Source organism: Prinia subflava, chromosome 1 (assembly GCF_021018805.1).
Source record: "Prinia subflava isolate CZ2003 ecotype Zambia chromosome 1, Cam_Psub_1.2, whole genome shotgun sequence".
NCBI classification, from domain to species: domain Eukaryota; kingdom Metazoa; phylum Chordata; class Aves; order Passeriformes; family Cisticolidae; genus Prinia; species Prinia subflava.
In genome coordinates, this window is record NC_086247.1 from 105,694,460 (window position 1) to 105,709,589 (window position 15,130).

A 15,130-nucleotide genomic window follows, 5' to 3' on the forward strand; every position below is an offset into this window, starting at 1 on the left:
CTGTACAGTGTACCTCATCCCAAGAAATTCTAACTTTAACACACCCAAAGCTCTGTACATTTTGAACTGGCAGACTTAACTGTAAAAAAATCCAACCCACAACTTAATAAAGAAAAAAATCTCATTACAAAAGAGTAGCTCTGTGTCCATCAATTGGAATCCTCAGTCAGGTATGAGGCAACAATGCCTTCCAGTGTTCAGCCCTCTAGGGTGGCTGGGGGAATCTGTGTTCAGGCTTTGGTCTATGGCTCACCTGATGAACAGCTGAGGATCTATCTGCACCTCTGTACTCTCCAAAATGTCAGCTGGGGAAAGTGATGGGTGGCATCAGTTAAAAAAACGTAACCAGAAGGGTGCCAGGCATTAGGACAGAGTGTAGTTCCCAAGGTGGCAGGAGGCACTCAGGGAGGCTGGAGGCTGAGGAAGAGTGAGAAAAGGACTTCCCAGCTCATTCTTACAAACAGCGGTTGGGATAAATTAGGCTCAATGTTTTTAACTTTAAAAATCTGGATGTCTCACACAGAAAATGCCATTTCCTGATCTCCTCACAGCTCTTGACTGAGATAGAGCAAGAGAAGGAGAAGCGCTTGTCCAGCAGCAGCCAGCCACAGGGGCAAGAAGCAGCTACAGAGGAATTTTAAAAATAGTCACCTTTTTCAGCATCAGAGCCTTTACACAAAACCAATTAATTAAAAACTAAGAAGGGGGCATGAGAGTAGAGTGGACAAAGGCTTAGAGACAACTGCAGAGGCACCAGTCCCATTTCAGGGATTTCCTCTTTTTAAGGTGACATCTGAAACCTTTCACTGCTGCAATTTGGCCCAGTTTGCTTAAAATTCTCCATTTCCATAATTTTGGCATGGATTAAGCTTTCTGGTGAGAACTGTAAATTCATTTTGGGAGAAATGGGCAATATAGCCCCCACGGCAGAAATTAAAGTTCTGTGGAAATGATGTAATTTTAAATTTATTTCTTTTTGAAAGTTTTAAACCAAAACAATTTCTGACCAGTATGTTCCTCTCAGCTGGAATGATAAAAAATAGTGGTTGGGTCATAGCTAGATTAGCTGGAGGTGACAGTCTCTCTGTGTCTCCCTTCCTCTTTCTCTCTTTTATAGACCTGAACATTTTTATCCTCTCCTTTTTGTTTTTTTCCTCAGTTTGGCATAAGCCATTAATATATTTATGTTTATACAGTCAGAATAGCATCATGTTGTTACCAACATTTTCTTGGAAATGTCTCCAGGCTGTAGGGCTTGCTCTCCCTCTCCAGCTATTAATCTTATGTTGAGACTTGGAACAACAGGCAAAAAGCATCAGCCAACAGTGCTGTGGCTGTGCTGGCCAAGAGGATGAGACAGGTTCCCTTTGTGTGTGTGTGTAACAAGCAGATTCCCATTTGCATTCCTTAGGAAAAATGTGACTTTCCTGAAATGCACAGTAATTACTAAACTGCTTTGGTAGAAACACAGAAGAAAAAGACTTGGAATTAAATTCTGCCCTGTTCTGCCCTGTGCCTTTCTCTGAGTCCAAGTATTTCCATTCACCTATATTGAGGTGTTCTGTTCCCATTTAGGCTTCCTCCAAAAAAAAAATTAAATTTACAAAAGTGATGCAGTGTGTTCTTTTAGTGGTATTTAAGGTCATATTTTCAGAACAGTTTAAGATTCAATTTTCCATGACTGTTCTGGAAAACCTTGCCACTGGTTTAGAAATTCAAATGGGAGCAGACCCAGTCACAGATTATTTCTAGCAAGGTGTTATTAAACATGACCTGCTTCTCAAAACAATGCATACTTCCAGACCTAGGTGCCTGGATACATTAGCTGATATATGAAGAAAATGACAGGGCAGAACCTCATTTGTAAGTTTATTTAAGAAATACTCAGTATTCTCACCTGAAATTTCCTCATTGTTTTCCAGTGAAATACTGTTTCTTTTGTCAGTTTTGCCTTCTTTTTTTTGTTTGAAAAAGGAACAGCAGCCTATACAGACTTGGAGATAGCTGACACATTAATGAATAGGACACAGTGGACATTTGTTCAAATGTCTGTGTGTTTTTTTCCCTATGTGAATTTCATGACTACATTGACACTACTTCATTCACTGAAGAGGACATGTTGAGTCTTCATGGATGCTCTAAGTCAGCTAAATTTATTTAGCACTTTCCATTCTAAACTCCTGCTTTTAGAGTTTGCAAATTTACAGCTTGAACACCAGCATGTGGGTCAAAATAATATTAGTGCAACCTCTGAGAGTTTTACTCCTTAGTCCACTAAATGAGACCCATCTCATACAAGTTCTGGCAAGAGACAAAGACAGTGAGCCCATAAGAAAACTCATGAGGCCACTAATCACTTTATATATGGAATAAGGTTAACACGGTACTCAAGAGATGGTGCTTAAAGACACATTGAGGAAAGTAAAAAAAAAAATTCAATAGAACTGTCCATTCATCAAACACTGTCTGCCCTGTTTGGTGAATGAAGTAATGTGCCTTGAATAAAAATTGTGAAAATCACAACCCCAGACAGCAACCAAAAAGCGACTGAGCAGGATTTTGTTCTGTCCTGCTCAGTACTTAACAACCAGCTTAAGTAACCTTAATAAGGGTCTTTGGAGAAGAAGGTAGGAGGGATGACTACTTTTTGAAGCTAACAGCAAAGCTATCAAAGCTGTTAATCTATTCTCCCTTTGAATGAAAACCAGAGAAAAAAAGCAGCTAGGTTACTCCAAGTGGAGCTTAATTGTTAAGCCTTTAGCTCCTGTATTTCTGATCCACCATTGACTGAAATTATTCCAGGTGGGCTAAGACATAGCAGTGACCACTGTATGTGAGTATCAGTAGCTTCCAGCTTTGCTTTAAGGTTGGTATAGGGTAATATCTGCTGGTAGGAATAAACAGTAGGCTGCAAATCAAGCCATCAGCTATTTAGGATGACGGGAATCAACCTAGACAGGGATGGCCAGGCTTGCAGGTCATCAGTGTGTGTTCAGCAGACATCCCTGAAGAGACTGTGTTCATGTCTGAGACTTGGCTAGTTGGAGCACTGCACCTTCCAGACAGTGCTGTCCACATTTGACCAGCTCAAATGTGAACTCTCCCCTTCCCCTTCCCCTGCCCCTTGCTTCAATCCATAGAAAGATTGACCCACTGGGAATAAGCATGCCACAGAGAGGCTTTCAACTTTGAACAAGGCCTGGTACCCTATGGCAGAAAAATTATCCTCAAATAGTCTGCCCTATTGTGTTATTGTAGCTATTGCTATTATTGTTACTATCTTGTCATTGTAATTTTTTTTTAAATTTTTATGAGTCATTATTACCAGTTATTTTCTATTATTTAATGTATGCTCTGAACAAATTCCTAACTTTCTTATGATTTCCAGGGGAATTTACTGGAAAATAGTGTTTCAACACATTGCTATATCTTGTGCCACTACTTCAAGTTTAATGAAATAACTCTCTTATATTAGTGCATGAGTGTAGAACTCTCACTGTACTCATTCAGCTTTAAATAATTCCTTGCTAGATCCATGTTCTGCTTGCTTTTTCACCATTTCAAGCAACCAGATATCTCCAAAAATCTGCCCCATTCAGGTATCTGCAAGGTCAATAAGTTTGCATAAATGAGAGGGCAGAAATGGAAGCAATGGGTCAAAGCCTGGCCTCATTTACACCTGGACTGAATGCAATCTCTTCTCTGTGATGTGAGCTGTGATTGTGCCTCATTTCTGAATCTCAGGAACTTTTGGGTCAGGTACATTGCCAGTACGTAGTTACCTGATCCCTGGCATGCACTAGTTTCGAAACAGCTTAGCCAAGGTTGTTCAAGTGATTTAGTGTAATGGGGAAGAGAAACTGAAGAAAGAAATATTCGCTGGGAAAAAAAAAATATGTTCCTTGTAGAAATGCCATTTTCAGAGCTTGAGATATGGTGGTTAACATAAATACAGCATAAATGCTTCTTCTCCAAGCTCCTCAGTTATTCCTCAGTGGGAGGCAGGTAGATGCAGGGCAGTTTTTTCCATGCTAGCCTCACCATGAACTAAGTAGTTAGAACTAAAAATGGGTTGAAGATTGGAGCTTTTGGTAGTTACAGGGATTTCATTTCGATTTACAAAGCCTTCTTGTAGACTCAGATGTGTGACTGAAAAACTTTTCTTCTCTTTGAACCACCACTTAGCTACTCAATATAAAAATACAGCACTCAGCAATGGAAATACAATGTTATTCTTCTGTAATTGTCTTACTCATTTTCACATGACCACAGATTTCTGTTCTGAAAAAGTTGAGGTTTGATTTTTGAAAGCAACACAGATGCTTCACATTCATTTTGCACATCATTTGGGCACACAATTGTTTTGACAAACGTGTATCTTGTGTGATCACATGGTTGTAACACGTAAGGACCAATGCCCACCTTGTAAAGTTAACGCTAAAATGTCTGGAAGAGCATAACATAGCCAGCAGGAGGGACTGTGAGACTGTCTGCCTTTTCACAGCTAAATCTTAGGAGTGACTTGGCACAAGAGTAACTTGGTACAGACCAGCATGAGAGGAGAATTAGACCTGGTGTAAGCACTGACGTTGCATAGGCCAACTGTGATGTCATTTTCCCTTTTTCATTCTGCCCTCTAAATATAATGAAAAACTGTGGGGGAACTACTCTTTTCTCAGTGCCAATTGTTGATCACCAGGAAGGATGATTCAGCATTTCATCATCAGTAATAAAAGCACAAAGCCGCAGAAGTCAATAATGGTTTCAGCATGTGTAATTGGAAAGAAACTAGAACTGAAAAAATCCTCGCAGCACACTAATCCAACTGTAACCATGCAGGAAAAAGAAACCAAACTACCAGGCATGTGTTCTTCTAAGAAATCCTGTGTTTGCTAGGAAAAAAGACCTTAGAAAAGAGGATAGAAAGGATGGCTGCACACACTGAAGAGTGGCCGAAAGCAGCAACAAGTGGGGAGCAGGCACTGACCTCACTCCCTTGAAGTCCCTGGGGCACACCCCACACTCAACCCCATTCAGTCCCTGTCTCCCCAGAAGTCTCTATAGGAAGGTGGGGAGGATATCCTGTCCTAAAGGAAGCACACAGGTGAAACATCTGAGCCTGGCTCCCTGCAATGACCCATGGCTGCCTCAGCCTGCCTTCTCTGGCTTGAAAGTGGCCATTTCAGAGACCTCTTCCTCTGAAAGGGGAGCACGAGGCTTGGGGTTTGGCACCAACTTGATGAAACCTTCCCTGAAGTGCCTCTTTCTGAGGCAGCACTTCACTGAATGAAACTGGCAGTATGTACATGGCGTTGACTAGTCAAATAACCAATGAGCTAAATTAGTGCTTTCAGATGCAGGATCCTTCTGACTAATATTTATCTTGTCTGACTAATGAGGGCTGGTTAAAATGTCAAGACTTTTTAGGGCTTTTTTATTACCTCATTTCATACTCACTCTCACAGTAGATATGATGAACAGATACATTGTTTACTCGTTCTGTTTACACAGTCCTGTAGGGATAAAGAGTTGCTGCAGCATCACTGCTTCTGCATAGCTTAGGAAGTGTTATGAATACAAGTGTGTGAATAAAAGAGACTGTTCCTACCTGGAAGTGAGCAGATTTGGGTCTGTCATTTAAGAGTAGGTCCTCACTGAAGCTAATGCAGAACTACTGTTGGCCTAGTGGGAGAATTCTGCTTCTTAAAAGCAAAATTTCTGCTGTAGCTCCCCTACCTGTGACACATAACTTTTCCACTGTCAAGGGAGGAGAGCACGGTCAAACTCGTGGCACCCTCACTGCCCCACTCAGGACATGCAAGAGCCCTTCCTGCACCCTCTAAGCACTGGCCCAGGATGGTGAGAGAAGCAGTCCCTGGGAGCAATTGTCAGTATTGTTTTGAGCATGTGTCACTGAAAAGAAACTATAACTGAAAAAGTCCTCACAGCACATTAATCCAGTGCAACCACGCAGGGAAAGGAAACCACACAAACAGGGATGTGTTTGCCTGTGGGTGGGAAATGGTGAGGGAGCTGCGTTAAGCCTCTCACACATGCCTGGAGCTACCTCTGACCCACAAGACCTGGGCCTCCACTGATGGCCCAGCTCCCCAGAGCTGCTCAGGGTGCTCCTGCAGTGGCTCCATCAGCCATGCACAGCCATGCCAAGACCTTTCAAAACAACAAAGAGGTTTTGCTTGGTGTTCATGAGGCAGAGACACTGTTGGTCAGATTATCATATAGCAGAGCATGATCCGATATGTATCTAAACGCAGCAACAGGGAAAGAGCCCGGGGGACAAATGCCTAAAATGGAGAGAAAATGGGTGTATTAATGTGCATTTTTAAAAGCAGGTAAGGCAAAGAATGCTGTCAGTATTTGCTCTACTGCAAGTGACCCCATCAGTTCTTCCAGGTCACTTGTTTAGGCGGATGGAAACTATTGATTTTATCTAATTCAATCTTTGCTGTGCGTTTTGCAGGGACAAACGCCAAGCACGGGCTGCGCTGCAAGGCTTGCAAGATGAGCATCCACCACAAGTGTGCAGACAGTATCGGACAGCAGCGCTGCATGGGCAAGCTGGTAAGTGGACAGCCCTTGTGCTGCAGCCATTCCTTCCTGTGCCTGAACCCCAGGTGTGCATTTAGCTGCTGCATTAATACAACCCACACCAGGTCACTTTACTGAGGCGGGAAAAGTGAAGCCAGGTAGTGCCGTGTTGTCAATTTGGGCCATTGCTGCTGCACAAAAATGCAAACAAAACCAAGGCGCAAACCTGACCTGCTTTGTGGATGTGAAAATACCCCTAGAGAATACAAATTTAGCCAGCTAACAGAATTAATTACCTTGATTTCAACTGTGCTTGCTGCAGTGTAAAACTCTCAAAGAATACTATAAATTAATCATAGTGTTTCAGTAGGGTTTCACAAATGAAAAATCCTTCAAAATATGTTTTATTGTTTTCTCCACTTTCAGGGCTTGAATAAAAAAACATAATTCACCTTAAAAAGAAAACCAAAGGATATTTCACAGTAAGACACTGCAAAGTTTGAAGCAATCTCTCAGCAGGAGAGGCTGGGAGCAGCCTGCCTCTGTATGGACACAGCACTTTAGTGCCTGGGCTGCCTTCTGAGCAGCAAAATGTCATGACTGGCAATAGCAGAACACTGTGTCTGAGATAATTCTAACTCACCTTGTTGTCTATTAGGGGAATATGGTTGCTTTTGGTTACTTTTGAAAAAAGAACTTGGAAAAATACCAATTGGAATATGAAAACTCAATACATAGATTCGTGTTTCAGATGTTCTCAGATCTGCTGCATCTTGAAGGCACTTGAGGCAGCTATGAGCTAAAACCAAACAGTTTTACTGTGTTAAATGATGGGAAAATGCAAGAACTGATTTCAACAGTGCTACAAACCCCATCTTTCACTGGAAAGATGTTTTCCATCCAGAAGTGTTCACTGAAAGCTACTGTTTATATCCCTGAGGCAAGTCTTTATGTAGCTAAACCATAATCATAGTTCTAGCATAAGACATTCTGGTATAGGAAGTTGGTCTGTGAAGAGCTCAGTGACAAGCCCTGGACAAGGCAAATGTTATCCCATGTTAATTGATTCATGCATTTCTTGATTCCAGCCTCAGCTCTTGTGGTTGTTAGTTTACAAAAACAAAAACTAGAGACCAAATTTACATCAGGAAGTTGTCAGCAAAGTCACAGGAGTTTTGTGAGCTCATGCCGATGGTCTGAATCTAGCTTGGGGGTAAACAAAAGCTGAAGAATCTGGAATTTATTCCTCTAAGACTCCAAGATTATCAGTCCCCTCAGTCTTTTTCAGTCTTTTCTGCAGCTCACTACCTATCAGGTTTTGATGTACACTGAACAGAGGATATAGAGAATATGCACATCTCTGCAAATCTTCCTCACTTCTCACTGTGGCTAGAAGTTCTCACAGCCTGCAGACATAAGAAATCGGAGAGACCATTTGTGAAATTCCAATGCCTTGAAGGCATTCATTTTGAGTACTAAGCATTTGCCTGAATTGAGATATGTTTTTAGAGTGGTATAGGCACCATTATTTGCCTTATTATGGTATTCTTTAATGATATAGCTTGAGTTGTTATGGTGCATTTCTCAACAAGTGGACACTGTGGGAATATCTGGTAACAGCTTGGAGAGTCTTTTGACCTTACAAGCCAAAAAGAAAAAAAAAAAAAAAAAAGGCAGTGGAATCTGCAGTCAGTCAGCAGTAAACCTTAGAAAAATCTACAGAAAGGTTCTAAATTCCCTGAGTTTCACATATGCATATGTGGTTACAGGAGAATTTGGAGTTAGGGTGAGGAAAGATAGTCACATATTTAACAAATACAGCACAATGTAAATTCACATTATATAAGAAGATAGGGAGAGGGAAACTTTCCCAGAACCTCTAATGATTCAGCACTTCTGCTGCAATAACTAGTGTTGCTTTTGTGTAAGGCAAAAGAAAAAAGAGAGCTGAAAATGAGCCCCTCCTTCCACATAAATATAGGAAATAGTTTTTATTCTAGGAGACAAATCAAATAAACATCTGATCTCTAAATCTCACAGTGACTGGACAACAGGAGGCAAATTTCCAGCCTCACCGCAATGTTCCACCATTACCCAAAGAGCTGAGGCTATTTCTGCTTCATCAATCAAGGCAAGCAATGCACTTCACTTGTTTTTGCTTTTCCTCCCTCCAGCCAAAGGGATTTCGGCGGTACTACAGCTCACCACTACTCATTCACGAGCAGTTTGGCTGCATCAAAGAAGTGATGCCTATTGGTAGGTTTTGACTGCTTTTCCATTCAGTCTTCCTTTGGCAATGCTCTGCAACAGCAGCGGCAGACTTCCAGCCATGGTATTTACCCTCAGCAGCCGTCCAGCTCCTTTCGGTGACTGGGTGCCCTTCTGCCACCTCAGGAAAGGACCACTCCAAAGATACAAAGCTGGAAGAGGAGAGGGTGTGTTCATTGTGTGTTTCACTCAAAACCCTGTATGCATACCTCTTGGCAATTACCCCGTTTATAATAACAACTACCTGAGATCAAAAAGTGAGGAAACACTGAAATACTGAGATAAGGGTCTGAGCTGGGAAAAAACAGATAAAAAACAGGGAGAGAGATTAAAACAGCAGGGGAGGCAGTCAAATCACTGGTCTGGCTTTTGAGGGATTCTGCTAGGTTCCTGTCCTTTTTCATCCATATTTCTTACTTTCCCCATGTTTTTCTTTATTGATCATGTCTACACATTGTCTGAATTCTTGAAAGACCACTTCTTCCTCACTGTAATTTCTGAAAAGAAGCATTTTGAAATGGAGAAGTTAAGTTTATTCTGGAAAATATTTTTCCCCAGCAGTCCTCTAACCAGGCAGACCTAGAAGTGCAAAAAATCAAAGCTAAAACTAGGCCGTCAATTTAAAACTACTTGTCTGATGATATTTGCATTGTTACTGTCAGCAGTTTTTAAAAAATTACAAGGATTTAATCTAATTTCTCTTTCTAAAAAATACCCATCATTTTTATCAGAAAATAATAAAAACATTTTCAACAAACTCTGGCCAAAACATGAGCTGTGCTTTGCTCTAATCAAAATCCAAAATCTCTTGTATTTTCTCAGTACTTTCACTAAAATTTCCCTTCTTCTACATAGTGCTACAAATGTACCGTATTCTTCATGCTCACGGCCGTGTGTCACCAGGGAAGTTGAGGTCTAAGAATGCAATATGTAGAAGAGAGTTTGAACTGAATTTTCTTGTTCCCAGTGAAGAAATCCATTTCTGGACATGATTTTTGTGGCTAGCTATGAGGGAGAGCTACTGTTGAGAGTGATCCAAGAAGTCACTGGTAGAAGCAAATATGGATTAGAACCTCGTGGTATTTTGTCTTCCTTACCTCTACACAGGCAGCACCAATGATGATTAGAGAAGAAGAATAGAAGGTGAAGAAAGATAAGGCAATGGCCAAGAATTGAAGAGCCAGTCTGAGAGGAGGATGATCTTCATGGGAGTAGAGAGGCAGCAGAAAATTGGCAGCAATTTCATTAAGTTCCACACTCACTTTTTATCAGGATAATCTCTCAAATTGTTTCTAAGCATACAGCTCAACCTCTTGGTAGAGGCAGGTGTTGCAGTTAAGCAGGAACATGACCAGAAATATCCTCAAGGTATTGATTGATGCATGTTTTGCTCCTTCTGTTGCAGCCTGTGGAAATAAAGTTGACCCTGTGTATGAAACTCTCCGCTTTGGGACTTCTTTAGCCCAGAAAACCAAAAAGGGAAGTTCTGGAAGTGGGTCCGACTCTCCCAACAGAAACTCTGTAAGTATCCCACATCTTTCTTCCATTTCCTCTCTGGAGGAGCAACAGATATTCGTTCACATGACCTTATATCAGAGTTCACAAAATTTTATTTCAAACTATAAAAAAACCCATTAAGTTCTTGCTCTCAGCTTCCATATTGAGACCAGAAAACTTGTCATTTTTGCTAATTCAAGTTACATGTATCTTTTAGATGACTCCTGAGAGAAAAAAGTACTAATTAAATAAGCAAACTGTTTTTATCAGATTGCAAAAGGAAACACTAATCATTTTATTTTGCATGTCCACATAGAAGTGTAACAGCAATGTTGAACTGTCAGGCAGGAGTAGATGCATACGTCCTGTTGTTGATGGTGGCCATTTACCCTTCGTACAAGTAATAGTGATGAATTGGAGTCCTCAGAACCTAGATTGAAAAGTACATGACCCCAGTACAGGCTCAGACAAAATCAAGACACTGCTACTGCAACAAAGCAAGGGTCTGGGACCTCCACCCCTGTCCAGGGCGGAATTGTGAGGAAGGCATCACAGATGGGGGCTTCTCTCTCCAAACCCCAAATACAGACAGGTGTGCTCAGGTTGTTGAATCCAGACAGGGAGGTTTTAGCCTTGATGCTAATGTTTGTCATTCACTCTCTCCAATCATAGAAGTCACTTTCTTCAGGACCATGGCAGAAGAGGTGGAGAACAAGGGAATGGTTAGTTCCCTTGGCCCTGCCTTTGCCATATCCACACCTTGTTCAACAGTAACAATTGCCAATTTCTTCCTTACAGAAATGGTTATTTATCCCAGTACTGGGATCCACAAGATCAGGAGCTCCTTCATGTTGTTGAAAGAACATTTCCTACCCTCTCAGCCTCTCATAAACAGGAGCTTACAGCTATGTTTGAGGTTCCCTTCCATTCCCAAAACATCCCCTCTCCACCCCTCCCACTCCCTCAAAAAAAAAAAAAAAAATCACACCTGAATCCACTGGAGGCTAAAGCTGATTGTCATCTCTAAAAATCAGACCCACATTATCTGACAATCTCTTCTGTACAGACCTCAAAAGACTGGGCACAGAAACATGACAAGAGTTGGTCTCCAGGTCTCAAAGCAAATACTTATATGTTTAATATCAAGTCATACTAACATCTGTGTCTGTTTGTTACAACATTTCCCTGGCATTTAAATGCATGCTCACTCACACGGCTGACCTGTAATCTCAGGTGGTATAGGTGGACCTTAAGCAGGCATCAACTGATGTCAGATGGGAAAGAAGACAAACTAATTTCAGCAAGAACTAAGTGAAGTGTGCAATGGATTTATTAAGGGACATGTCCTCTATTCACTCCCATTTGTGCCTTAAAAGGAATTTGCTGTTTCCCTTTTTTTTTTTTTAAACCTAAAGAGACTCTACCTTCTGTTGCATTATTACATTTCTTTCTTTCAATTATTTAATTTCCTTTGAAACAAAATTTCTACAAATGTAATTATTGCTTTCTAAATCAATAAAGTTTGTGTGGAATTATAAATGAAAACTCAAGCATAGAAACCACTAGCGCTGTGTCAGCTTACTCTAGGGAGCTGATCATAACTAGGTGGAGTGTGGGTGTAGAATTAGGAAGGCAAGATCATTACGGGAATTTCTCCAGGGTATTGAAGCTGAGAGAGATTGTAACATGTGTCAGCATACAGGAAATAGAACACATTAGAGAATTGAATAAACAGACCTGAAAAACCATACATTTTGCCAGCACAAGCCTGTGGATTGAGACAAGGATAAAAAACAGGGTAGACAAAGCCCTGAATGAAATTATGGAGCTGTGGACCTTTAAAACTGATGTGTGACCTGGGAGCAGGTACTGACCAGTGACTGCAACAGGGATGTGGCACAGAACCCTGAGAAGCATGTGTAATTAGTAACTCAGAGGGGCTACAAGCTTTCCCCAGTGATCCTCACTTTTGGGCTCCTCTGCTGCTCTCCAGGCAGAAGCATCAATGCAGATGTGGGGCTGTGCTGAGTCCCAGCCCCAGGAGATGGAATGTGCTTCGAGGTTCTGCCATACCACCCAACCAGGGACACCAGGGACATGGGGACACCTGGGATACCACTTCACCTTGCAGGTGGTGTCCAAGCTATCCAAGGCCTTGCTCTGGGTCAGCACAGCAGAGCTTCTCTTGCTGAAGGTGATGAAAAACAGAGGTGACTGGCCTAGGAGCTGTACCTTGCCCCAACAGCCATGAAGATTCTATACTGCATGCAGTTCATGTCTCTGCAGAGAGTGGACAGCCACCTTCCTCTAAACTAGCTAAATATTTTTAACATGACTGAGCTGTGTGGACGTACTCAGTGATTTTTCCACCCGGATTCTGCATTTCCCATAAAAGAAAGTGGCCATATGCTCTAGATTTACTACCTACTTCTTGCTTCAAAACTGTGCTTCTGCAACCCACATTTATACAAAAAGGCACTTGAGGTGATGTAAATGTGACTCTAGTTTGTGTTAGTTTTTTGTGGATCAGCTCCTCTCAAAAGCAGCTTTGCACCTCCATCATTTCTATTAGACCATTTGTCATGTAGTCATTCAGTGAAAAATCATTAAAGAGAAATGAGGTTGCCTCAGAAGGTCTTGGATGAGGTATATACTGAAGAGACAGTCACTACACATCCCATATGCTCTAGAACTTACCAAAATAAAATTAATTGTTAATCAGCAATAATGAAGCTAGTCTGTGAAAACTGAGGAACATGTTGTAGCAATGAGCTGAAAAATAGCTGGGACTTAGTCTTTCAACAAAGCCAGTCTTTTTCTTCTCCACCCAGCAACCAGAACCCATAGATATGCTCTACACTGGATCTGTGTAAACTTTGTTATTGCAGTGCCTTCTCATCCTTGGGTGACCTATTTGGGCAAGGTGCAAGAAAAACATGACCTACTGCAAAAGGCTGAGTCTAAAAATAGGGAACAACAGAGCAGCAAAGTAAAGCATATAGTCTCAAAATAGCAAGGGGAAAAAAGATAGTCACAAGACACATGTGGCACAAATCTACTTTCAACCCCTTTTTTTATTGGTTTCCTTCATAGACAAATAGCTAGTAAAGTACTAGATAGGAGAAATAAAATTGTGAAAGTACTTTCTAAAAAAAAGCTTTGCTGTCAACAGGAGTAAAAGGGAAAAAAAAACCCCAACATGTAAAATCTATAAAGTAATTCAGATTGTTCTCCCTAAACAAAAACAGAAATATTTTGGTGATGCAGGCACAGGACTGCAAACCAACAGAGCAATCTGTGTGTACAGTACAATTGTAAAATGTTATACAATAACATTAAATCCTTCCTGTGACTTAAAATTTATGAGCTAGAAACAAATAAAGCATAGGAATAATGTAAGCATTTACATTTGTTCAGATTAGAGAAAGCACCTGACCCAAGTTCAGTCTTTGGGGTTTTTTTGGTTCTCAAAGATGTAGAGAGTTCAACGACTGAAGTTTTGTTAAGGTCAGACCAGCACAGAGTTGTTTGGAGCAGCTCCTCATTGTTGGGCTATACAAGTAGAAGCTGACTACCCAACCAAGGAATCTGGTGCTGTATGCAGAGTATACTTCTGAAGGCTTGAGATTATGTTATCCCACGTTTTCCTACACCCTGGAACACTGGGTCCCTAATCATGACTGACATTAATATGGTGCAAAGAAGAAATCATAGTAATTCTAAAAGCAACCCTTAGGTTTCAATTTCCCTAACCATACTGGCCAGATAACTGTTTAAAAAGAAAGTGAGGGCAGATATTTAAAGACTGACTTCACCACTCCATTGCACTCAAGCTCTTTCTTTTGTAGCATTTTAACAGAAGTAAAATGACCCTTACATTACAGTTATTTTACTGAATAATGTATTCAGGGCTGACATATTAAAACTCAGTAGTTTCAAATAATGTTCGGTCTCCCTGGATGATAGCTATTTAGTATACCTGCAGAATCTGCAAATTCCCTCATGCCCTTTCTGTTATGTACAGAGAAGCTCATTGCTTAACATAATCCTTTGTTCCTTAACTTTCACTTTATTTTATACTGCAGAAATCTTTTGTGCTCCAGACTCCAAACTTGGTCTGGAATTTTCTTCTGGGCTTCTACTTCTCCCTGTGCAGTAGGCATGTGTTGTGCATCACCAGATCCAGTGTTTGTTTCCATCCCCTTAGGCTGACTCTGCTCTGCTCTGACACCACTCAAGTGCTGCATTTCCCAAAGGCCCTTGCTGTGGTTTTATTTCACTTCATTGGTCCCTTTTTCTGGCTTACCCTGTCTCCTTTGCTGTTTCTGTTCCTGCAGACAGCTGACTTGGGAGAAGTTCCGGAGGAAGGCAATAGCTCTGCAGGCACCCTTGACATAAGCAGAAAACGCAGCAACAGTGGTGAGTGCCCCCAGGCCAGGACAGCACCCTCAGGTGTAAAGGCCCATGTGCAGTCTGCTTCAGAGGGGGGGTTATGGCATGTCCAGGTTTTAGCAGTGTTCTGATTTTCCAAGCAGGAGGTGAGCTGGTGCAAGAATTTGGGGAATGCTTTTTGCCATTCAGATGAAATTGAAACCACCGTTTTCCTTAATGTAGTGTGTCCAAAACTGCCACTGGACAAGGTTCAGATCCATTCCCTATCTCCTATCATGATCATGACTGTAGACTTAACATGCTGCAATTCCACATTGGCAAAGTGGAACCAAAAAATTACTTTCTTTTTCATATGTTTGATTTTTCCACAAGATTTTGTATATCATAACCTCTTTGGGACAGAAGACGAATCATAAAAGATCTT

At 41.2% G+C, this 15,130-nt stretch overlaps 1 protein-coding gene across 1 annotated transcript in view; it reads left to right on the forward strand.

Annotated features, from left to right (window-relative positions):
- The window catches only part of STAC (SH3 and cysteine rich domain), a 71,886-nt gene that overhangs the window by 37,634 nt on the left and 19,122 nt on the right, over positions 1-15,130 (forward strand). The window contains exons 3-6 of the mRNA XM_063406389.1: positions 6,482-6,582; positions 8,724-8,805; positions 10,223-10,338; positions 14,652-14,733. Of these exons, the coding sequence (XP_063262459.1) occupies positions 6,482-6,582; positions 8,724-8,805; positions 10,223-10,338; positions 14,652-14,733 (381 nt within the window). The remainder of the gene's footprint in view (positions 1-6,481; positions 6,583-8,723; positions 8,806-10,222; positions 10,339-14,651; positions 14,734-15,130) is intronic.